At 34.7% G+C, this 23,786-nt stretch overlaps 4 protein-coding genes across 18 annotated transcripts in view; 1 reads left to right on the forward strand and 3 right to left on the reverse strand.

The window, feature by feature from the left end:
- Positions 1-6,711, reverse strand: part of Scrib (scribble) — a 68,216-nt gene extending 61,505 nt beyond the window's left edge. For all 13 annotated transcript variants that reach the window (XM_049837097.2, XM_064037781.1, XM_064037784.1 and 10 more), the window contains exons 1-2: positions 6,366-6,711; positions 5,362-5,479 (exon numbers count right to left, since the gene is read on the reverse strand). In XM_049837097.2, coding sequence (XP_049693054.2) covers positions 5,362-5,479; positions 6,366-6,524 — 277 coding nt within the window. In that variant the 5' untranslated portion in view covers positions 6,525-6,711. The remainder of the gene's footprint in view (positions 1-5,361; positions 5,480-6,365) is intronic.
- Positions 6,712-9,197: 2,486 nt separating this feature from the next.
- LOC110380644 (pyrroline-5-carboxylate reductase 3) lies at positions 9,198-20,392 on the forward strand. 2 transcript variants are annotated; one of them, XM_064037729.1, is made up of 7 exons: positions 9,198-9,317; positions 17,148-17,187; positions 17,416-17,551; positions 17,880-18,133; positions 18,343-18,570; positions 18,814-19,025; positions 19,241-20,392. In XM_064037729.1, the coding sequence occupies exons 3-7, from the start codon at positions 17,479-17,481 to the stop codon at positions 19,299-19,301; spliced, it is 828 nt and encodes a 275-aa protein (XP_063893799.1). In that variant the 5' UTR covers positions 9,198-9,317; positions 17,148-17,187; positions 17,416-17,478; the 3' UTR covers positions 19,302-20,392. The 2 variants fall into 2 exon arrangements, with proteins under 2 accessions (XP_063893799.1, XP_021196375.3); XM_021340700.3 differs by lacking the exon at positions 9,198-9,317 and having other exon boundaries at positions 17,148-17,233.
- Positions 12,389-17,146, reverse strand: LOC135117748 (uncharacterized). Of its 2 annotated transcripts, XM_064037730.1 has the most exons (5): positions 16,496-17,146; positions 13,891-14,097; positions 13,537-13,653; positions 12,760-12,876; positions 12,389-12,538 (listed from the first exon to the last, which is right to left on the reverse strand). In XM_064037730.1, exons 1-5 carry the CDS (start codon positions 16,533-16,535, stop codon positions 12,390-12,392), a joined length of 630 nt encoding a protein of 209 aa, XP_063893800.1. In that variant the 5' UTR covers positions 16,536-17,146; the 3' UTR covers position 12,389. The 2 variants fall into 2 exon arrangements, with proteins under 2 accessions (XP_063893800.1, XP_063893801.1); XM_064037731.1 differs by having other exon boundaries at positions 12,446-12,876.
- Positions 20,393-20,853: 461 nt separating the features above from the next.
- Positions 20,854-22,306, reverse strand: LOC110380029 (lysozyme). Its single transcript, XM_049837277.2, has 3 exons — positions 21,987-22,306; positions 21,490-21,648; positions 20,854-21,185 (listed from the first exon to the last, which is right to left on the reverse strand). The coding sequence occupies exons 1-3, from the start codon at positions 22,114-22,116 to the stop codon at positions 21,055-21,057; spliced, it is 420 nt and encodes a 139-aa protein (XP_049693234.2). The 5' UTR covers positions 22,117-22,306; the 3' UTR covers positions 20,854-21,054.
- Positions 22,307-23,786: the final 1,480 nt, after the last annotated feature.

Below are 23,786 nucleotides of genomic sequence, written 5' to 3' on the forward strand. Positions count from 1 at the left end.
GCTGGTCTGAAGTTAATGTTATTACTACAGGAGGTAATTTAATTACAGTTGGCAGGATCGACTTAATTAAGCACCCAGATTCACGTTGTCATCAACAGGGCCTCTTTGCAATAACAAACAAATTGCTTATTAAAGCCTATTAACATTTTGATCACTTGGAATTATTTACGAAGCGGGAGAGTAGTATATGTATGTATAATGTGTTTGGTATTCTACAACATAGATCTGCAATACATCGTTGCATTGTTTTAGAGCGAAGCAGTTAACTGTGAATAATACACAGATGTTGGTATAGTATACAACATAACATGGCACTAACCGCTTGATGGCGAGTTTAACAGGAAATCTAGTTCATCTACACGGGTCGTTGGAAACGTACTCGAATCACCCACCGCGAACTTGCCATCTATGTAGCATGTTAGTGAAATACTTTACTCACATACTTAGGGCACGAAATACGTAATCGAAAGCAGTTTATGATATAACTGTGAACGTTTTAGAATAGAAAGTTCTGGATTTAAATTGACTAATCCACTGAGGTCGTGAAAATTGCCTATAAACAGTGTATGACCTAACTACAGATTTGAGTGTTACAGTGGGCTAAAGTCAGAAGATGCGGTATTTTCCAATGAGTGGGGCCTCCAAACAACAACAAAGATATTTATAAACTGATCCTCATCTCGGTTATTATTTCGTATCCCCTGGTTAATTATATACATCCCTATACGGTAAGGTGTCAATATTTTGCACAACAAAGAAGTGAGTGCGGTACCCTCGTCAAATAAGTTAATGAAGTGAAACATATTAGGTTAGCATTACACGAAACGACTACTAGGTCAAAATAATACAATGTTCTTGCTAACTGTAACACATACGGATATTCCGACATCCGTCTTTTTTTGCTAAATAAACCTGTGAGTCATAATAAAATAAGGAAGTAATAGTTGTAATTAAATCGGAAATCCTTTTGTGGTCCCGGTTCCTCATAATTAATACTTAACTAGACACATTAGTATTTTTTTGTGTAATTTACATTTCCACATTTGTAAATTAGGTTTAATTTAAATCAAGAGCAATTACCGTAGCGGTGATTCTTGTTGACCAGAATGTCACGAGTCTTAATGTTTAACGGGACGATCATAAATATAAGATGAGTTTTTGCTAAGAATGTTTATTGTCGGCTTAGGAAAGCAAAATATCAATTGGATATTTATAAATAAAAAAAATGATGACCGTATCGTGCATCACATACAATAACCTAGTGAGCCAAAAACAGGTGGATTTAAAACGAACTGATACGACATTAAGGTTATCTTAACCAAACAAAAGACGTTATCGAATGTCGATGATACAACAAATATAGACTTCCAAAAATATCAATCATCAGGACTCGTTATAAAAAAAGAAATCATAACGTTCGATGGTGATAGCTTGATAAATGCTTATGCTTACATGGTTTGTTGCAAAACTTGTTAAAATTCTTGGTGTTCGTCTAATGTGGGAACGCAATTGTTTAACAACATAGACTTACTACCGGGTGACGTCAGATTGTTACGGTAAAAATATTGAGTTGAGAGGTTTAAATAGTAATGTTCCGTGGATAATGTTCACAAGGCAGAGATGGTGAATTATTCTACTCCGAAGTAGCGCACTGTCAGTCAAAAACAGAGTATTGGTGGTCATGTCTCAGTCGACTCTTGCGACGTCTTGAAGCTCTGCGTTCGATGGAGGCTTGGGAACTGTCAGTGCGACAGATTTTATGAGATCGCCCTTCTGTGTGGGAAAAGTCTTCCATATAGCAACATTAGTGGTTTGGTTAATCTGCATTGGTGCTTCATCTCGCCATGATGCAGCGCGTCTTTGAATTTATTTCTCGGGATCCCTCGATCATAGGTATGTGAACGTGGTGGATACAAAATGGCTGTCTCACATTCTAGCAATTTTTGATTCTCAATTAGTTATTGTCACCTCGGTCTACATCTTACAAGCTTCAAATTGTAATTAGTAAGGAATTATGTTTGGCTGTATAAATAAGCGACGTTTATAATCAGTCAGGAAAACATAATAAGGAAATTGAAGTTCAATAACACAGGCAGGCAACTAACAAAAAGTTGTCAATATTTACAATGATCACTAGTACTATAATGCTGCTGTAAACAATGTTTTTTTGCCAGCGAACTGGGACTATGCAGATTATAGTTGATACAAAGTTTTATCACGCTTTAGTATTAGGATTATTTTAATATGTCACATTACGGCAACTGTATTCGTATCATCAGGCAGACTCTGGTAACTTATTTACAACGTTCACAGCTTGCCAAAAATAGGCATTCCGCTCAGTTATTTCAGTGGAAATTTTCTTAAAATAGCACTTTCCTTTCATGTTCAAGTCAGTGCAGAAATATTTTGGGTAGGCAGCTGTGAACAGTGGTGGTTGTATGAAATACAGTTTCACGCTAATCTATGGTACTTGGACCAACCCCGTTTGAGAGATCATGCTGTCGTCTCAGCATTGAAAGGAAACGGTATCCATACCGCAAACACTAGAAGCACAGCCTTAAGTTGAACAAGATTGGTGTCAATTCGATGCAAATGCTATACAGGACTTAGATACTTGATGAGAACTTCTTAAATAGATATGAGATGAGTACGCTGTTGTATGAGCATTACTTTAGAAATATTTTATACGTATTTCTTTGCTGTGCAATAATACATAGTTAAGGGGTCGCGTACGTTGAATAAAAATGAGTTATTGCATCGGATTGGTCATGTAGGTCTTGCGGTAGTGAACTATTACGTAGTTACGTCCGTCATACTAAATGGAGTGGCGATGTTAGGTAGTTGCACTATTGTCGATACACCGTACATTACCATGCGAATAATTAGGAACGCGATACGCGAGAACGTTCGCTTACGTTATACAATACAATACAATGAAGATTAAAGCACAAATGGAACTATGACCCGGTTATTCAAAAGTATTGAAATGCTGTTTTGTACACAAATCTTGATTCATGGGCTAAACTCTTGGTATATAATGTTAGCTTTTACATGCCTGATGTTCATATGAAATCCTAAGTTTAGATAGACATCTGGATTAAGTTTCCTATGCCAACTGCAGTTTTTTGGAGGCTTCTAGTATTCAGACAATCAAAATCTGATACGAATTGAATGAGATTTTGGCCGTGTCTTGAAACAGAATTTAACTCTGAAACTATGCAACTCAAAGCTTTCGTAGGTAAATGATTTTGGCCTGCGCTGTCAACTATTAATTTGTCAAATTGGGCCATTTCAAGCCGACTGGTAAGTAACCTTAATTAAACTAAACATCCAGCACGCAAAGACACACTTGACTCTAGTCAATTAGAAACTGCAGCACTGACAGCTAAGGTGTATGAAAGGGTTTTAAAGCAAATTCCGATGTAATGTAGGTAATATTCGCATCATTCAAAGACAGTAAATACATTTTGCTATAAAAATTCTGAACTTGTAGGTGTATTTTATAAGCCATAACGTTTTGTTTCAAAAAACTGCTGGAACTCAGTCATGAAACATGATTAATCTATCCACAAAAGAAAGACAACCGCATAAAGTTTACAGCTTATTCGTGCTAGCTCACGACCTTCAATGCAAAATAGGTAACGAATAAAGGTGGAAATTCCCACCTAACATTACTAAACAAGAATAAATATTTTCCCATTGAATACACAATAGGGAAAGACGCTTAGTGGAGATTTGCAGCCGCGTGCCGCATTTGTGCAAGGCCAGGTCACTGGAAACCTCATGTGAGCAAGTCGACGTAGATAAATCGTATATTTATGTTGTTATCAACTTGGTTTGCTGCGATTTAAAAAGAAGCTGGAATCTGCGGTACCGTTAGTATTGGATAGCATCTGTTGCGTCTGTAAGTAGCGAGTGTACCTAGTTGGAGCGAAAATACCTATAATCCTCACCAATTGCCTAATTCGCATTACATAAAAGGGGTCAATCACACGTAAGATTAATAGATTCTGAATCATAGCGCATTAACTTAATGCTAGCTAAACAAGAGGTTTATTACCGCTATTCGGTACTTGAATGAACATAACAATGATAGTTTAGAGATAATAGTTCTCCAATTAGGTATTGATGGATTGTTTTGCTAATAGGTATAATTCAAATGCATCATAACCCGCTCGCATGCATGGTTCTATGAAGGGTTCAGTAAAAATCTGATAGTACTAGCTGGTAGCAGCAGGAAGGATCGTGTATTTTATGATTTCCCACGCATGAAAAAAATACTAAAGTACTGAATTGTCAAAACCTACACTATTACAGATTCTTATAAATAATTCGATTTTGCCAGGACGTCCATCCGTTTTACAAAATGTATAAGGTTCGGACCTATAGATACAGTAAGATGAATTGTTTTTTTGTGTCATGTGATATTTCATTCACGAGTATTTCGCACCTGGTGTGCACGTGAAGTTATGCGCTTGATGGACAAAGACGCGACGTGCATATTGATTATTGCAGGACATTACAACCTTAAATATTTTCAGTTTGGAATGTTATTTTAGCCAATGACTAGAAAGTTTACCTTTTGAACTGTTTTAAATATGAACTAATAGCAATGTGTATTTTTGTATCATGAACCCATTTGTAAATGATAGAAAACAAAAAGGTAAAAGACCAAGTCATTATTACACTACAACTTTCTCAGAGTTAAATTGAACTGTCTTGATCAAAATCATGATGTAACTATTTAATTATGTAAGTAACCGCGTTGTATTTATTTTATTTTTAACCAACTTCGAAGAGGAGGTTCTTAATTTGGATTTTTGTACTTCTTTTATGTTTGGTAGCCGATATGATCATTGACCAACCAATTTGAAAAATTCTTTGTTCTAATACTTAGGCGGCTTATAGTTTGATAAATAATTAGGATTGAATCACACCTAACAGTGACTTCAATAAAGTTCATTTATTTGTCTGGAACAATGACATAGCTTAGCTAAAACAATGAACAAATAATAATTAAATGAGTAGCCATAGTAGCCATATTTTATGTAAAATTATTGACAATTATTGTCTTGTTTGCCTAGAAAAAATCTTGACATTTAACTGTGCCAATTTGAGTTTAAAGCCTCGCATGTAGGTGCACTTTTTGATCATATATTTTTACTAGCAGAAGACAAGAACTGTAGTGATTGACCTAATGATTGAAATAACTTAGTTTTAAGATAATTAAACCTTCCTGCACTCGCTCTACCTATTTCATAACATATTTATACTATCAGGCAGACTTGAGGAAACTCAGACACAAGACCTTTTATTATCACACAATACAAAAACAATGCAGTTTTCTAAAATACAACTTACCATTTCGAGATACATCTAGCTCAACTAGATTTTCAAAATTCTGTATATCTGCTGGAAGTTTATGGATTTCATTATCACTGAGGCCTAATCTTCTTAGTCTATGGAGCCTGAAGAAATTCTGAAACAAAAAAGTATGATTGTTAACAACATTTTGATAATCCTGAAACATTTGACGATAATAGTCTAAAGGAAAAAGGAATTGATGGAAATTACATTCCTTAGGTGATCATTTTCCATTATTTGAGTTCTGCAATAGTATTATTCTTTATGGCTGACTTGTATAAAAAGTTTGTTCTTATACACAAGTTGTTTCTTGATTTTAGGAACCAGTCATTTGTTAAGCTTCCGGACAGTAACCAAGTTTTTGACAAAAACTACAAAAGTTTGGTAAAAAAAACTACAATTCATAATTTTGTAGCATTTTTATTTGCACATAGGCATGCGTTTGACTACTACAGCATTTAATTCAAACTGGTATTTTATAAATAATAAAAAAATACATTTTGACCAATTAAATCTGCAGAACATACACAGATTATAAAATGGATTACTGAGTAATTGTATATTAAGTAAAGTACTTATGTAAGCCAGCTAAGTAAATAATTTGTCCAGTGGAAATTCTGTTAAACAACAGCATAATTCAAAGTACATACAATAATAGTGCCCCCTATTAAACCCCATGAGACCCATATATTCTAGTTAGTTAAAAGCTCTACTACATGTTTATTTAGCAGTTATATTCAAACATCTCTTATTATTCAGGAACACGGAATGAATCCGCCTATTTTACTGATATTTACAAAAAATAAACTGTGAGTACAATACTGTATGATGTACTATGGAGTAGTTCAAGATTGCTCATAAAGTATGAAGAATGTGAATTTTATGCTCATTCATACCAATAACAACGTAAGACGCATTGATATTATTTACACTTAATCAGTGATAAGGTAAACGCCCACGAGTGAAATGATTCGCCCTATTTAGGTTACCAATACACTCACCTTCGGCAAATCTCGTATATGGTTTGCATCCAAAAAGAGCTCCTCTAAACTCCTGGAATATCGTAAAATGTCTTCGGGTATTGTTGGCAACGAGCAATGCCGCTTGTCTACACATTCCACTTGGCGATTACATTTGAACAAAGGTATACATCGAAACATGTTGGACACTACACTTCATACAACCTATAATTGAATGAAACACTACAACGACACATATTTGAGCACTTTTAAGATAGTAACACTATTTCAGCATTGTAAAATTGATAACGATATCAAAATAATCCAAAAAACACAACTTACACCTCACCCTACAAAATGAAGCCACAAACTGTCAGAGTTGCCATACATAACTAAATTCTTTAAATAATCGAGTTTTCTGCTTGGTAACACCAAAGGAAAATAATGTGTCAACATCAAAATAATCAAATTAAAAAAAAACATTACAATTTATTTTTTCTGCAATAAAAAATTACAAAAATAAAAATGGTAAGGTATCTTTTTACCTTATTACTAAATAACAAGATATAAAAATAACGGTCACATTGGCGGCCTAATAATAAAAGACGCGCAGTACTATATAATTTGGGTTGAACTCTACTAACGTTTATTTCAGTTCAGACAGAACTTCCTAAATTATAGTCTGTTTTTTAATCTCGTAGACTAAATTGACACTTGCAAAATGTCAAACTTTCTAATAATTTTGCTAGCTCTGTGGTGCAGTGTTGTACTTACGATACCGGTTCGTTGAATCGTAACTTTTTATCTATAATAGACGAATTTAATATTCATTTAAAGTTTTATATTTAAAATTCACGTACGTACACATGGCTGTACGACGTGCTACAAACTGCCAGGGATATCTGACCACGCAAAGCCATGCGTAATCATCAAGGATAAGCCCATTATTTCAGGATGACTTATTGTAAAAAGTTACGATTCAACGAACCGGTATCGTAAGTACAACACTGCACCACAGAGCTAGCAAAATTATTAGAAAGTTTGACATTTTGCAAGTGTCAATTTAGTCTACGAGTTTAAAAAACAGACTATAGTTCTTGCAGTATAGACTTAATAATAATAATAATGCATTTATTCCAATCGTTAGTAACTTATCAACTATAACTTATCGACTAAGGGTTAGTAATACCTAAAAGCTAAACGTTTGCCTAACAAGCAACTCCATCCAATGTCTAAGCACCAGAGCATCATGCTTGTCGGTCAAGACTTGTAGGATGCTGTTAGCGCTGGACCTTGATCTGCTTAGCAACGAGGCAGCCTTCTTCCTCTTAATATTGAAGATAATGTTATATTTTACAATATTTTATTGTAATCCGTCTCGTATCTACTCGCAATCAATTTATTTAATAGGGCCTTTAGGCAGGCCTCCGTCACTCCATGTACTTGCGCGCTATAAGTGCCTACCGCCCAGCCGAGCGGTCTCGGTCCGCCGGCGGATCAAATTCAGTTGCGGTTTTCACAAGCGAAGCGCGCGCACGCCGTTCAATTTTTAACCGACTTCTAATAGTGCTGTTCGTTCGTACGCGCATTACGATGCCGTGTGGTGCCTTATGTGCTGTAACTTTAAAGATTTTTTTATTTTACCTACACACTGATGTATATAATTATGTTTTATCTAGGTTTCTTCTACAGTCAGCACCAATAGGTATATAAAACAAAACAAACTTACAAAAATAATAAAACAAACTTTAAAAAAAGAGAACCGACTTCAAATAAGGCACAAAGCCGTAAGAAATAATTTAAAAAATAATTTTAAATTTAATTTTTTTTCATTTCTAGTGAACATCTCCGAAGATCATCATCAAACTAAGAAGTATTATACTTATTTTAAAACGTTCTCCTAAATGTAACAAATCTTTTTCTGAAAATCGCATCGATATCGGTTTAGCCAAACGCGAGATTATCGCGCACAAACATACATACCTACAAACCATACAAGTCAAACTTCTCAGTTTGGCCTGTACCTATGTCTAATCACCTCCTTTTTTTTAAGTTGGTTAAATATTTTATAAATGATAAAATTTTTAACTGCCACATAAAAGTCAGAACATATTCACAGTTCTCAATAACATAGATAAAAAGTTATGTTAATTTAATTTTACCGAAGAGGCAGCCCTGCGATTACTGTGGAATCGCGCGGTGCGAAGCAATCACTGCTGTACGCTTGAGCATTTAGGCGCATTTTAGCATACAGTGGTTGCTGACGCGAAGGAGTAGGCAATTATCGTAATAGGTATTGGAAGTTTTCTACTGAGTGAAGTATCTGTAGTAATCTGTGCTTTAGGACCTTTTGTTTATTCATGACAACATTCGAGACTCATCTCTAGGCAAAAAAATTACATTGCTATTGTTGTTCAGAGGTTAGAAACCAGTAGGAAATACTATGCAGCCAAATTCTTGGATCTTAATTCTTCGGAGTTCGCCGCTCATCATCATTAGCCTACTACTCATGTCACTGCTGGACAAGACTTCCTCTCATATTGAGAAAAACGAGAATCATCACGCTAATGAACGAGGGTTGGTAATTTTAGACTCTATCAAATGTCGCACAATTTCACCCTAAAAGAATAGTTTCATTCAGACTGGAGTCAGTTGTCAGAAAATAATTTTAAAGATTTTTTCAACAGTAGGTATTGTTATATTTAAAGATAAGTGTTATTCTTTGTTTATATATGACGACAATACTGCAACGACCAATAAACGAGCCTCCTCAAAAAGGGAGATTTGCTTTTGTTGAGTTAGCTTCGAATCCAATAAGAATGGAACATTCTTGGGTTCGCCTTGCCACTCGCTGTTGGTTGTCAATTGTCTGTCATATATGTCATTGTCATTCATCTTAAGAAAGGGATTGATTTTAATTTAAGGCCAGTGATTTAGATTTTTCTACTTTTCTAGACTTGCTTGATTTTGACTCGATTATGTACCTAGATGTAAAGTCATTCCATAGAGTATAGTAAATAGATTGGGAATAGAGAACCCACTTCGATTTTTTTCTGCAACCTTCAAACGATTTTTGAAGCGCCATCTGGTATCGTCTGCCGAAACAAATTGTTTATGTGTGCGTACATCCCATTTCACACACATGTATACATCAGTATTGTCTACAGGTTATTCGTCATCTCGACAGACTAAACTCACCATTAAAGTGTCGAGTTGGTGAAACTCGAAATTTGTACATTTATCATGTCGTCAACTCGCCACTCAAGATTTTCATTCGTGTCCAGTTAGTGAAACTTAGATTTTATCACTTTTATGTTTTCGCCAACTGGATACATTGTGTCACAAACATCATCGGCCACTGAACGTCCATTTTGCAAACGTTTGAAACGCGAAAAGTTGATTCCCAAACTTGGCGAAAACATAAAAGTGATAAAATCTAAGTTTCACTAACTGGACACGAATTAAAATCTTGACGTGGCGAGTTGACGACATGATAAATGTACAAATTTTGAGTTTCACCAACTCGACACATTCGTGGTGAGTTTAGTGTGTCGAGATGACGAATAACCGTCTATAGATATTCTAGGGAATTTGTTCATACGTACGTACTTACAAAATATAGCCACAGAATGTAGAAAATAGTTATTTATTGAAATATGGAAATACAACACAGATTACTACAACTCAACAGAACAACGTTATGTAGGAACATTTAGAAAGTACTTAGTAGGCGACCTGGAATTAAATAAAAATCATATTTACTTATGTTTATGTTTATTGTAATAAATTTGTGCTGAAAGTTTAGTTTCATCATCCTCATCACGATATTGGATTTTACCTGATAAAATTCGATTAATTGAGCGGCACCAACTATATACCAAAATATTTATTGTAATGTTTTCAAAAACATTTCTTAATTCTATCTTGTGGATATCGCAGGTGAAAGGATAATCCACAAATATGTCTAAAAACATTTTTATCTTTTCTTTTAATTTAGTTTTTGGCACATTCTTTTCAAAATTTCTACTACAATATTTTGTATGTCTTTAAAACTTTTTCCGCCACTATATTGGGATACAACAGACAATGTTTTCCTTTTGTATATTCTTTTGCCCTTATATAACTATTTGATTTTAATTGACTGTCGCCAGTTAGTTCAGTTTTGCAGTGCCTGCATGATTTAGCAACTTTTTTAAAACATTTAGCCAGCACCCACCCACATACATAATTGGCCTGACCAGCATCAGCAGGCTCAGAATTTAAATTTATAAAAGGCACCTCAATTTCGTCATTTTCTTCTTGCTGAAATGGTAGAACCTCATTACTGGGAACATTAGAAGTGTTTTCTAAAGTTTGTCTTCCAAAAGAAACTCAATGTCTGAAGACAATCATTGTCATCATTTTCACAGTTAGCGTTAAGTGAATGGGGTGAGTTATAATTATTTAAAAGAAGTGATTTATAGGCACCTTCAAAGCTAATTGTGTTGGGTGCCGTATTCCTCACCCCAAAACTTCTAATGTTCCCAAAAAAATTTTCCAGTGGGTCCTGGTTAAAGTTTCTGGTCATCATTGTATCAAATAAATATTTTTGGGATAATATTTTCCACAACTGTTGCATGCCCTCAATAGTACGTATAAAATTTTTATTGAAGGTACCGAACTCGTTTCAATTAATCTTATTTTATTTTCCTTTTCTTTTTTAACTTTAATAAATTTTATTGATTTTAATACCTTTTTGGCATTTTCCCATAATTCATGATGAGGAGAATTGTTTCTAACACCACATTTATACATTTTTCCATGTATCATATTAAATGAGCTTGAATTTAAGGAATCAAATAAATTGTCCATCATTTTGGTAAATGTAATTACTTGGCGGCACTCATTAGATAAATCGCCCCTAGCAGATAAATGTTCTGCAGCTGTAGCAACACTGCGGCTAAAAATTTGGGTTGCGTGTTTGACCTTCATTTTTTTTATTTTCTCCACATAAATATGTTCATCAGTTAGTTTCTGACATATTTTTAATTCACCATGTAATTTGTCCGCTTCATAAATTTTCTGGTAATATTCCCATTTTATCGTCTTTTCAACCTTTTCTTCGAAGTCGAAATATTTTAAGTCCTTCGTAAGTAAATTGTTTCTTACCCTTTCAATAAATGAGGGACATCAAATAATGGGATAATTTTAGATTTCCCTACTTCCATTACATCATGTCTCCATTCCTTATTTTCTTTTATGAATTTTATTCTACTATCTTCAATAATTTCATTCACTACACTGACATTTACTGTGCTTTGGTCGCACACTGTGCACAAAATATTAAGCCCTGTACCCTGAACATATTTAATGACTTTTATAGTCAAGGCTTTTAATTCTGCTTTGTTAACAGAATTTGTAAAAAAGTATGCAACAGGCTGTTTAAATTTTTCTTTAATCCTTTGACCATGTAAACTAAAACATGGTCAGCAATTTTACTACGCCAAGCGAATCCCTTTAATTTATCCTTAGATCCGTCGTAATGGATCTGCGGCGATATTGACATCTCGTCAAAAATAAGACAGCAGAGGCGATCTTCTGGACTTAATTCCTTCACAGTCTTTCTCATTTTATGAATAAAACTTATTTAGCCCCGACTCTATTTCAATTTTCGCAAGAAGCCTTTTAATGATTTTATAGAGGGCAATGTAAAGTATTTATATAAAAGAGTATAACTCTTGGGACTCTTTTGTACATGGAGAGAGACAAAACTTTTTCCTTTAAAGTAAACCTCCGCCCACGAGCTCTCTTGTGAGTTTGGGTGTACTGCATGTTTGTGAATATTTTTGCTGCAGTTGTCATATTTCTCGTTATTTTTTAAACAATTTGTATTGCTAATTTTATCAACGCTGGCTAATCTTTCTTTCAAACTACTACTCCGTTTACGTAACCGAATAATTTCGGTTTTTAAATTCTTCATTTGGAATCTTGAAATCTTTAATTCATTCTCCAGCGATGAAGTTGATTTCAGTTTTTCTGCAAAAAAAACTTTTACTTTACTACTTTCCACACCCAGATAAAAGTAGCCTATGTATAAACATTTTTTTTGGATATCTTATGGTATAAACTACATTGGCACTTACTTTTGTCTCCTTTAAGTTTCCGTCTTTGTTGTATACCATGTTTACTGCAATAATTATGTTCTGCTGCTATAACACACGCATTGGGAGGTGCAGCTGAAAATAAAATAATAATAATTCACCATTGTCATTGTAAACATCAAAATTACTAGTGTGAGTTACATGAGGATTATTAACCTAAATTGTCATTACAATAAATCAAGTTGAAGTGTGTTTGTAATGACTACACAACAGTTACATATTACTTAATGCAGTAATTAATTATGGTAGCTAGTTAAACATAATTTGAGAATGTAGGTAGCCAAGCGTTTACATACCAGTGATTATTTGCTTTGATGTAGAAGGCAGATCCCATATATTATGTTCAGGCATAGGAAGTTCAGTTGGTATATGTGGAGTTGCAGGAGGCATATGAGCATCTTGTGATGGAGCACCTGGAAATAGTAAAAACAAGTCTAAGATCCCACTAAACAACAACCTTCACCGAGTTGGTTAAGGGGTGAATGAACAGTATTTTATATCCAATTAAATATTACTATACTGCAAACAGGTGGCCTTAAAGGTATCTATGAAAAAAATGAAATTTAAAAGCGTCGCCCCACCCAGAATACAAAGGGGCGGGATTCTCCATCGCGATTAGCTCCGGTACCCGCCTGGGGTATTATTACTCTATTTCGTAGTCGCATTAAATTATATTAGGAGCAATGTTTTAAAACTTAAGAAAAAGAAAAGTTAAGAGGTGAAAGAGAGAAGGTGACTGCAGAGTACATATTTTAAAGTAATAAGATATATATTTTATCAGACACTGAAGAGAAGGTAAAGGGAAAGGGAAGGTTAGTTGGGAAGTTGGGACCGTTAGTTGGAAAGGGTTAGCCGAGGTGTTATGACTATATTTTCTGATGGTACCTCATGTTTACCAATTGGCACAGGGTCGTCTAGTTCTTACTGACTTCTTTAAGCGTTCATGCCTTCCCCCATCACGTCAAGGTGGCCCCATGGGGGGGGGGATTATTATTATAAAAAAAATGCAGTATTTAATTATGGCAGCTAGTTAAACATAATTTGAGAATGTAGGTAGCCAAGCATTTACGTACCAGTGACTATTTGCTTTGATGTAGAAGGCAGATTCCATATATTATGTTCAGGCATAGGAAGTTCAGTTGGTATATGTGGAGTTGCAGGAGGCATATGAGCATCTTGTGATGGAGCACCTGGAAATAGTAAAAACAAGTCTAAGATCCCACTAAACAACAACCTTCACCGAGTTGGTTAGGGGTGAATGAACTGCATTTTATATCCAATTAAATATTAATATACTGCAAACAGGTGGCCTAAAGATTTCAGTTCAGTTTAATTGTGAATAATTAAGAATTTTGTTTTCTTAATGGCAATTTTAACTCAGTAGGTGGCATTGCGATCTAGTTCAAGAATAAAGATCTAAATCTTACCCTGAAGATGGAGAGTAGGAACAGCTATGTTATTTAAACGGTTGTTGCGATTCTTAAACTTGTCTGCAAAATGTATGTCACAGATGACTCGCTTTCTGTAAAATTTGATATCATCTGCAGTCTCCAGTTTTCCACCAACTATATTAACCCAGGCTTTGAATAACTCAGGATTCTTTTCTGGGTGTGGAAATTGATGTTGTGTCACACCTGAAAAATAAATTACAAAAATATGAAGTTTGTATGCTGATATTGTATAGTGTATGTATGAATGAATACCTATTACCTATGTATGTGTGCGCGTGTCTATCTATGTATGTCTATCTTATTAAATCATGTATCATTTCATATGGGATTCAGTAATAAATGGTTACTCGTAAGGAACTGTGTTTCTCTAAACGCCCAACCTTATAATTGACTGAGTTGGTATCTCCCGTGATGACAAGTTTATCCGGATGACTAGGAGCTTTCAGGAGCACGATTCTGGGGCCCGATTCTGTTAAGTTAATAATGTCAAAATTGAATAGAAATTGCATCGCAACAGCTTTTTTAACCATATCGGGCATTCTGTTACTAATATAAGACCAATCGTATTCCAACGACATTCGATTGGTTTGCGATTGGTCTGCCATTTTGGTCTATATTACCATAATATTCTTAGTCTATATTGCCATATTGCAATCGTAAATCATTTGCAGACAAAATGATTCATTATTGAATGACAGAAAGGATAAAACGTTTATTTCAAAGAAAAATTGCGCAGAATCCTGCCCTGCTAATTTTACTTTAGCGACATGCGATTCACATCCGACTGAGATCAATCACGACTCAATTACGATTGAAGCGTATGTGGCATTCCACTATTTTTCTTTTAAATAAACGTGTTTATCCTTTTCTGTGATTCAATAATGAATCATATTGTCTGCAAACGATTTACGATTGCAATATGGCAATATCATCATCCTCCGAGCCTTTTCCCAACTATGTTGGGGTCGGCTTCCAGTCTAACCAGTTCGAATTATTCCCAACTAGCGACCCGCCCCGGCTTCGCACGGGTAACAGTATTTCTCCATTATTTAATAGATGTTATTATACATAAAACCTTCTCATGAGTTACTCTATCTATTAAAAAAAACCGCATCAAAATCCGTTGCGTAGTTTTAAAGATTTGAGCGTTCATAGGGACATACAACATGACACATGACAGAAAAAGCGACTTTGTTTTATACTATGTAGTAATAGTCCCCTCTAGCTGTCCTCGGGTGATAGCGGAATTGTCTTCCAGTTATCACCGGGGTGACAATTTGTGCCGACTGTTCCTTTGAAAACTGACTAGAGGGACAAATGGGAAGTCTATTTCTCAGTTGTCACCGGGGTGACATTTGCTACGGTTCCTTCTTCCTTCCAAAAAAAAAATGTAATTACCATAGATTTCAGGTTTTATTTATTATGCTACATAGAATCTTCAAAAAAAAAAATGTAATTATCATAGATTTCAGGTTTTATTTCTTATAACAAACAACATTGTGTTTCCTTTAATAGGTACATCACATATTATTAATTTCTATTAACACCAATCGTTTTCTTAATTTTATTTAATTTAACAAGATTACAAACTGTGTTACAAATAAGCATGCGACTAATAAGCACTTTTAACTTAACCATTAGTGATTATCTGTGATTAGTATTAATTAAAGTTATCTGTGATTGTGCCTATTATAGGAAACATAATGTTGTTTTGTTTTTATAGTAGTATTAACTACTATAAAAAATCGATTTTGTAAGCCTGTTGACATTGTGTTAGTTAAAATAATAATATATATATTTTTTATGTGATTCTATGTAACATAATAAATAAAAACCTGAAATCTATGGTAATTACATTTTTTTCTTAGGAAGGAAGAAGGAATAACAATGACAACTGAGAAAATAGTCCCTCTAGTCAGTTTTCAAAGGGAACAGTCGGCACAAATTGTCGTGACTAAGACAATCCCGAGACAGCTAGAACTATTGGGAATAATTCCCGGATTCAGCTGAGTACCAGTGCTGTACAAGGAGCGACTGCCTATCTGACCTCCTCAACCCAGCTACCCGGGCAACCCGATACCCCTTGGTTAGACTGGTGTCAGACTTACTGGCTTCTGACTACCCGTAACGACTGCCAAGGATGTTAAATGATAGCCGGGACCTACAGTTTAACGTGCCATCCGAAACACAGTCATTGGTTTCTAAGATATACTTAGAAAGTACATACAAACTTAGAAAAGTTGCATGGGTACTTGCCTGACCTGGAATCGAACCCACGCCCTCATACTTGTGAGGTTGGCTCTTTACCCACTAGGCCACCACGACTTTGAGGCAATATGGCAATATAGACTAAGAATAATATGGTAATATGTACCTATAAACCAAAACGGCAGACCAATAGCAACCAATCGAATGTCGTTGGAATACGATTGGTCTTATAAATATTAGTAGCAGAATGCCCGAAATGGTTAAAACTGATATTGCGATTTAATTTCTATTCAATTTTGATATTAATAACTTAATGATACTATTAACAGAATCGGGCCCTAGGTACTATGAACTTGATAAAGAAAGCACTTACCCGGGTTGTGTGAACATCCCAATTCGCACCGCCTCGGCATGATTATATGCACTCAAACAAGCGTCTCTAATCGCTAATAACACAATAACAGTGTCTATTTCACAAATATCACAAAAAAGGCGTCTTTATCGCAAATAATACTAAACACTAATGGCGTCTTTTCGCAAGTTATGTGAAACAATGAAACAGAGGAGCACAGCTCAACTCACTCACTAATTCACCGAAAACACAGCGGATGAGTAAAACTCAAATCAACGCAAGTCAACAGCAGAAAACACTTAAATGGACGAAAACTTAACACACAAATTGTATGTACTGTACTCGCCATTAAAATTCAAATTCTAACTTCAGCATTGGCAGTTGGCACGGTTTATTGCCAACCAAAAAAATAATTATAGAAAAATAATTTATGTATATAAAATAGTGTACAGATTTAATAAAAATAATTGATAGATTTCCTACGTAATACTAATATATAAAATAATTTTTAGATTTCAATAATTTTAGTGATATTTTATGGAAGTTAATTTTTGATTAAAGAGCCATCTATTATCACTTGAAGATATTAAATACTTTAGGAAGAGGATTGCAGATGGCGCTTTTCTAAATTTTTTACCGAAATCTAGTCAAGTACGGCAGTGACCAGCCCCTGAGTCATTCACAAATTGATTTTCATCGGTTGAAGATTGCAGGTAACCGTTCTGTATATTACTTTAACGTTCAGTCTTCACACAAAAGGTACATTTTGGAAGTATAATCAATATTTTTGGAGAATAACTACCAATTTAATTAAATATATCTAAAACTATTAAGATATACCTTGTAGTTGTGTTGTTTTATCATTACGTACTAGAACATACAAAATTTTATTAATTAGCAGATATTCATATTTCACATGCCAAAACGTGTCTCTATTTCAGGCTCTAATTAAATTTGGCGCGCCGTTGTTTACTCTGCAAATAGTAACAAAGAAAGAAAAAAACATGGAATTCAATTTGGGTTTCATTGGTGGTGGCAATATGTCTACAGCGATTGTGAAAGGAATCCTCAAAAGTGGTATGTATTTACAAAAGTTTAATTTAATATATAAATTAAGACCTTGTAGCTTAAATAAGGTTCCTTTTGCAGCCCTTCTGTAAGTAAAAGAATTACAGCCATTAAAATCCATAAAAGCAGTTCTATTGAAATGTCTAATATACCCATAAGTGTCAGAATTCAATAAGAGAATATAAAAACAAATTTTTTTTTTTTTTATATCAGGTATTGCATAGGCTTGGAAAAGAATACTGTCAACAGAAAAATTAACTATCAACCTACAGCATGTTGATACTCCTTAGTTTTCTATAAATAATCTTATATTTATTCCCTGCAATGCTTGTTTCAGGAGTCCACAACCCATCTAAGATTTGGGTCTCTGGCCCAAACATTGAAAATCTAATACACTGGAGTGTTATGGGTGCTAACGTTACCTCAAAAAATGGAGAAGTGTATGACAACTGCGATATTATTTTCCTTGGGGTGAAAGTAACTAAGTTACATGATGCACTCAAAGGTATTCAGATGCATGCGAAAACAACAGACAAACAAGTTGTGTTTGTGTCTATGTTGCCTGGGATGCAAATAAAAGAACTTCATAAGGTTTGTGCTCTATGTATTTTTAACTGAGTTACGAACTGACCTGACAAACTCCTAACAAAACAAATTAATAACTAATGGTGAAAATAATTACACAAGAAACAAATGAATGACCAAATTATTCAAATGGGTTCAGTCGCTCACCATTTGTAGTGGGTGGTACTAACATTATCATGAAACAAAATCGAATCACCTGTTATTTTTTTTTTCAGAACATCAAAACATACTTAAACAGTGATGTACATAACGTGATAAGAATAATGCCCAACACGCCGATGACAGTTGGAGCAGGCATATGCTTATACACACCTGACTCTAAAGTCAGTGCTCAGCAATGTTCACTCCTAGAAAAACTTGTGGGCGGATCTGCACTTTGTGAGAAAATTCCAGAAGATTTGATGGACTCCTTGGGTGCATTGACTGCTTGTGCACCAGCTTATGTAAGTATTCTCAATGTTAATTGACATTAAACAAAATAGTAGATACTTCAGGGTAAAGTAAGTTACCAGTGAATAGAACATACATATTTGAATTAGTTCCACTACTATTACCAGTATCATTTAAATTAATAATTATTAATTTAAATTAATTAATAACCAGTAGCATTTTCATGCAGCTGTATTTTGGATGATCAAAAAGGAAATGCAAATGTTTGAATTAACGCTTGTTTTCAAATGTTTCAGATGTATGTGGTGATTGAGGCGTTGGCAGATGGGGCAGTGAAGCAAGGTGTGCCAAGAGCAATGGCGTTACGTCACGCGGCACAGATGGTCGTTGGCAGTGGCCAAATGGTGTTACAATCTGGAAAACACCCTGGACTACTGAAGGATGAAGTTTGTTCCCCTGGTGGTTCCACAATATGCGGCATCGCGGAACTTGAAAAGGGTGGATTACGGTAAATATTTTGTAACTGCATATAAAATTGGGGAATTATAGAGCAAGTTTAGATAGATAATTTTATGTCACACATATGGTATGGAGGTACTTAAAACTCAGTGTACGCTGCACAGTAGTTTTTAATTGTAAAGTCATCACAAATGCATATAGGTATGTTGAAATACATAATCTGAATTTTGAAATACTTATCTGTAACTTAAACTTCTGTTACAGGGCAACATTAATCAAAGCGATTGAAGCATCTACCATCAAGAATAAAGAGCTTGGACAATAAGGAGTTCAATTTAAGAAAATAACCATAAACACTTAATACACTGAATCTCATTTAATACTCTTTGAATATAACACAATATATTAGCTTTATAAACAACCATGTCTATTGTGATCATCATATAATCATATCATATCTATCATGGTTGTTTATAGCGCTAATGATATTGTCTACCATACATTCTGATAAGTCAGTATTATTGTGACTTCTCACCTAACTGATGAAGGCATAAATTTTTTCATTATATATCAAATTAGCTTGAGTCTATGTAAAGTTTATTTGGGCATAACTTATGTTATTGTTGTGGTCTAGAAATCTTATAGAACTGTTGCTTTAAATGTACATTAGGATTAATTAAGATTCTTAACATTTTTAGCTGTCTATTTATTTTTTATGTGGATATAATCAAGTTCATACATACCTCATAAAATAACACATTTTGACAAGTATTATGTTGGGTAACTCATTTCTAATATAAAATAAGTGAATTTGTGTTTGTGTACTATTATTTATTTTAAAATAGATTTGATCTATTATTTGTATTATAAGGAATAGAAAATTTATTTTATTGTTAACCATTTATACAAATTACCTGAGCTAAACCACCGCATAAATAACTGTGTTACTTTTGTCTTAGAAATAAGATAAGTTAAAGAAGGAGAGATCACTAACATATACACTAACAGCGGATTTCTATAACCTATCCGTTGATTTCAATCAAATCTCTCACCACAAAAGAACGGATGGATAGCTTATAGAAATCCACAATACCAGGTGCGCCCAGTATGAAGTTTTTATGTGAGACATTCAGTCACGTTGCTATAGTCAATAGTGCATTCAATGGCTTTCGCGCCAATATGCGCACTTTTTTTACTAACCTTTTTTATGCAGACTACGTCATTATACTCTGATTACCATCAATGTGCGTATGACGCAACACTTATGACGTCATTATTCATGACCTTCTGCATTGATTTATGTACCTATATTTGTACCTGCTAAGTGCTATGTAAACCTAAGGTATTAGCACAATGTGATTTATTTCAATATTAAGGTGTTTCATGTGAAATTAAATTTTTATTTGCCTGTACAAAGTTTTTTTTTTAATGTCTATTATGATCTTGGAAGGGTATAGTTATAGTATAAGTTAGATAGTACCTACAATACAACACTCACTCACATTCGTTGGTACCGATTGACAAAATAGTCACATGAAAAAAAATATGTTGTCTAATGTGCCTAAGTGGTTACCTATGTTTATCATACAAGGATTATTTAAATTGTTATTCTCAAAAGTGTCGCCAATAAGCAATGGGTACAATAATTTACTGTTATTGGGTTATTGCTTTATTAGTTAATTAAATCGCTGTTGCGTAGTTACGTAGTATTTATGAGGATAATAATATAAAACAAAGGACTGCTGCAATTGCTTCCATCACAGAACACAGGTACAAAGAACCCATTAGGTATCTGTGGTTGAAACCATAGCGCACCATGCGCAGCCTGCATGCTATTTTCAAAAGGGAAAAGGGAATTAAAAAAAATCCGCTCATAAATTATCGAGCAACTACATTTATTTTTAACAAATCTTAATAGTTTGATCTATGTTTCAGTGGCGTCAAGCTTTTCTTTTTTATTTGACACCTGATAATGCAGGTGTAGGATGAATAAAGCTTATAAACCTATCGGTTAGTTAGTGTGCTTCTAATTTATTGTGTATGAAATACAAAATTTAAAATCCTCGTGCCATTACACGTTAACAGGGAAGTGGGCGAAGGTTTTTTCCTTTGCATTTGTTGACCCATGCGACCCAAGCGTTGAAACCATGGACACCAAATATTTTCTTAGTGCATTTTGATGCTATTGTGATGTCATCCAACAGGAGATCTAAAAAGAAAAATGGTTTTAAAATTGGAAGACCATCTGAGAAAGACACGTAGGCCTTAGATACTTAAATTGTGGCAGATTGGTATAATTCTTGCCAAACTTTATGGCGGCTCAAAAAGTCGCACGAGACTGCGCAGAAATCTTAGGTATAAGTGTCTACTTATCATCAGGCTCACGTAGCTGGGCTTTGGTAGTTAGATACATAGTTGCGAGCCGCCATTGTATTTGGCGAGAACTGTATAATATTTGTTTGAGATTTCCAGATACTTCTGGAGAGCAGTATTTATTTAAACGTATTGTTTACCTTTGCAACGTATGTTGCATTCCTTGCCAGGGTGTTCGCCATTGTTGCACCAGTAGCGATCATTTATTTGAAACAGTCCAAAGTCGTGAGACCCATCCGAATTGGAACCGCCAACGACGTGGGTACGCCTATTACTCTCCGCTTCAATCAGGCACATCCCTGAAATAATGTTAAGTTAGAAACCCTGTAGTTAGAAAAGTTAACTGTTATCATAAAGTATGAGGGGTAGTAACAGTTATTGAAGCACCTGGCCTGCAGATGGTTTTTAATTAATAAGTTAATTAATCTAGGAATACAGGAACCCTGCGACCCTACACGGTGTAGAGTAGACTACATCATCAATTACCGTACTACGGGATGCTATTTTATTTAGGTCAAACCCGGGATATAAACTTGATGATAGCTCGCTCATAGCAGCCGCTCTTAAAACCACTACAGCAACCAGGCATAGGTACTTCGTCCATAATACGCATTATAAAAGAAAGATTTCTACTTACAGTCTCTTAGTTCATGTTCAGGGAAACCTTGTTTTCTCAATTCCCGGACCAAATCACATTCTGAAAAGGTTTTGCCAAAAGATTTTGAAACAAAACATAAAATTACAATAAATAGAATGGCTCGCGTCATTTCGACTCTTTATCTCTTCAAGAATTAAGCAGAGTATCCAAATTATTGCGTGTCAAGGGTAACAATATTCCGAGTTTTAATAAAACGGATGAGGCAAACGACTATTGATTTGCAAAACCTGTTGAAATTGATCTGACAAAAGAATACTGCACACTTAACTCTGAACACTTTCTTAACTTGTGAAAGAAATGAAAAAGAATTCCTTTATATACTGTTGGATGTTACCTATTATCCCCATGACAAATAGGAAAGTTAAAACTCTGGAGGAGCGAAATCCCGTGAACTCAATTATTTATATGGTAAAAACCACACAAAAACAGGCCTGCGGTTTTCTTGAAGACATTTTGTTAGGTCAATGATTCGGCTTGTACATTCATTCTTATATATGTTCGTTACATACAAGAGAGGTAGGTAACGTTAGGTTCAGGTCCTTATATGCCTACATAGGTCCAGTTTTTTTTTCAAAATTCGATCTATAAGAATTACTAAACAAGAGATGTTTTTTCCTCTTTGTTTTCGCTGCTGAAGAGTGTGTCACATAAGAGCCAAGTTTTTTTGCATCTCGAGCCTTAGAATTCCTCTACTCACTCATGGTTCTACCCTAGAATCAAACCCTAGAATCCTTTGCTTGTTTGGGATTCAAAATCGACACTCGCAGCAAAGAACAACTTTGCTCTTTTTTAACACAAATAACTATTATTCTGTCGTAAAGATGACCTTTGCTGGTAAATAAATATTAGGTACATAGGTACTGCAATATTAAAAAGATTGGACAAGGTAAATTAAGTAAATATTTATTCTTGTATCCACACAGTTTCTGTCTCAGTGGTGACAACGGTATCTTAACAATAACAAGAAATGTTCATAGATAAAATCACTATTCTTCAAAATCATAAGTAACATTGGAAATGATAGGCGAAGGTGTTTATTTGTCATCTGGGCAAAAATAGATTTTCCTTGTAGTTTGCTCTGGCGTGTAAGGGTGATATGGATGTACACAGACCGTCCTCCTCGTGAAGAGGAAGAGGGACATCCTACGAGCCAGTCCCACACCAATATCGATGCTCTTGTGTCGCGGTACTTCCATCATGGGAATCTCGTCCTCATTTTGGTTCTTAAAACAATTCAATTTTCGGAAACTATTACGAAACCGACCGAACGCTGGGATCACCGCTCTTTGAACACTCGGCAATCTTCGCAACAGAGTTTTCTTCGCATTTTTATCATCTTTCGTTTCACTCTTATTGTACTTATTTGTCTTTTTCTTATTGTCAGAAACTTTCACAGATTTTATGAAATTCTTTGTAGATTCCGCCGGTGCGAGCACAGTTAATATGTCTTCATAAGACATCACTGGTTTGTTTTATTTTTCACATTTTGTGTATACTTTGTTCGCTTATCGTAGTAGAGTGAGCTCCCGTCTAATTTTTTGGCATTGATTGAGTGTGACGCAGTTGCGTGATAAGATATCCAGATTACCGTGATTACAGCGACTTGGCTTTATGGCGATTATGTGCTGTAAAAATCTCGTAGGAACCTTGTGCAGTAGCATAATATTATCATGATCAGGTCTTTAACATTCCTATTGGTTTTTATCGCATTTATGCACGATTTGTTTTTTTCACCTCTGAAAATTCAATATCTTCTAATTTGTTGCTCAAAGACACAAT

The sequence above is a fragment of the Helicoverpa armigera genome, chromosome 14 (assembly GCF_030705265.1).
Source record: "Helicoverpa armigera isolate CAAS_96S chromosome 14, ASM3070526v1, whole genome shotgun sequence".
Taxonomy (NCBI): Eukaryota; Metazoa; Arthropoda; class Insecta; order Lepidoptera; family Noctuidae; genus Helicoverpa; species Helicoverpa armigera.

Coding starts and splice junctions, on each gene's coding strand:
- LOC110380644 (XM_064037729.1), top strand. CDS start 17,479: ATGGAATTCAATTTGGGTTTCATTGGTGGTGGCAATATGTCTACAGCG. Junction 17,552..17,879: donor GAAAGGAATCCTCAAAAGTG/GTATGTATTTAC, acceptor TGCTTGTTTCAG/GAGTCCACAACCCATCTAAG. Junction 19,026..19,240: donor CTTGAAAAGGGTGGATTACG/GTAAATATTTTG, acceptor CTTCTGTTACAG/GGCAACATTAATCAAAGCGA.
- LOC135117748 (XM_064037730.1), bottom strand. CDS start 16,535: ATGCCGAGGCGGTGCGAATTGGGATGTTCACACAACCCGG. Junction 14,098..16,495: donor GGGATGTTCACACAACCCGG/GTAAGTGCTTTC, acceptor TTTATTTTTCAG/GTGTGACACAACATCAATTT. Junction 13,654..13,890: donor TCCTACTCTCCATCTTCAGG/GTAAGATTTAGA, acceptor TACTATTTCCAG/GTGCTCCATCACAAGATGCT.
- LOC110380029 (XM_049837277.2), bottom strand. CDS start 22,116: ATGACGCGAGCCATTCTATTTATTGTAATTTTATGTTTTGTTTCAAAA. Junction 21,649..21,986: donor TGAACATGAACTAAGAGACT/GTAAGTAGAAAT, acceptor ACATTATTTCAG/GGATGTGCCTGATTGAAGCG. Junction 21,186..21,489: donor ATGCAACATACGTTGCAAAG/GTAAACAATACG, acceptor TTTTCTTTTTAG/ATCTCCTGTTGGATGACATC.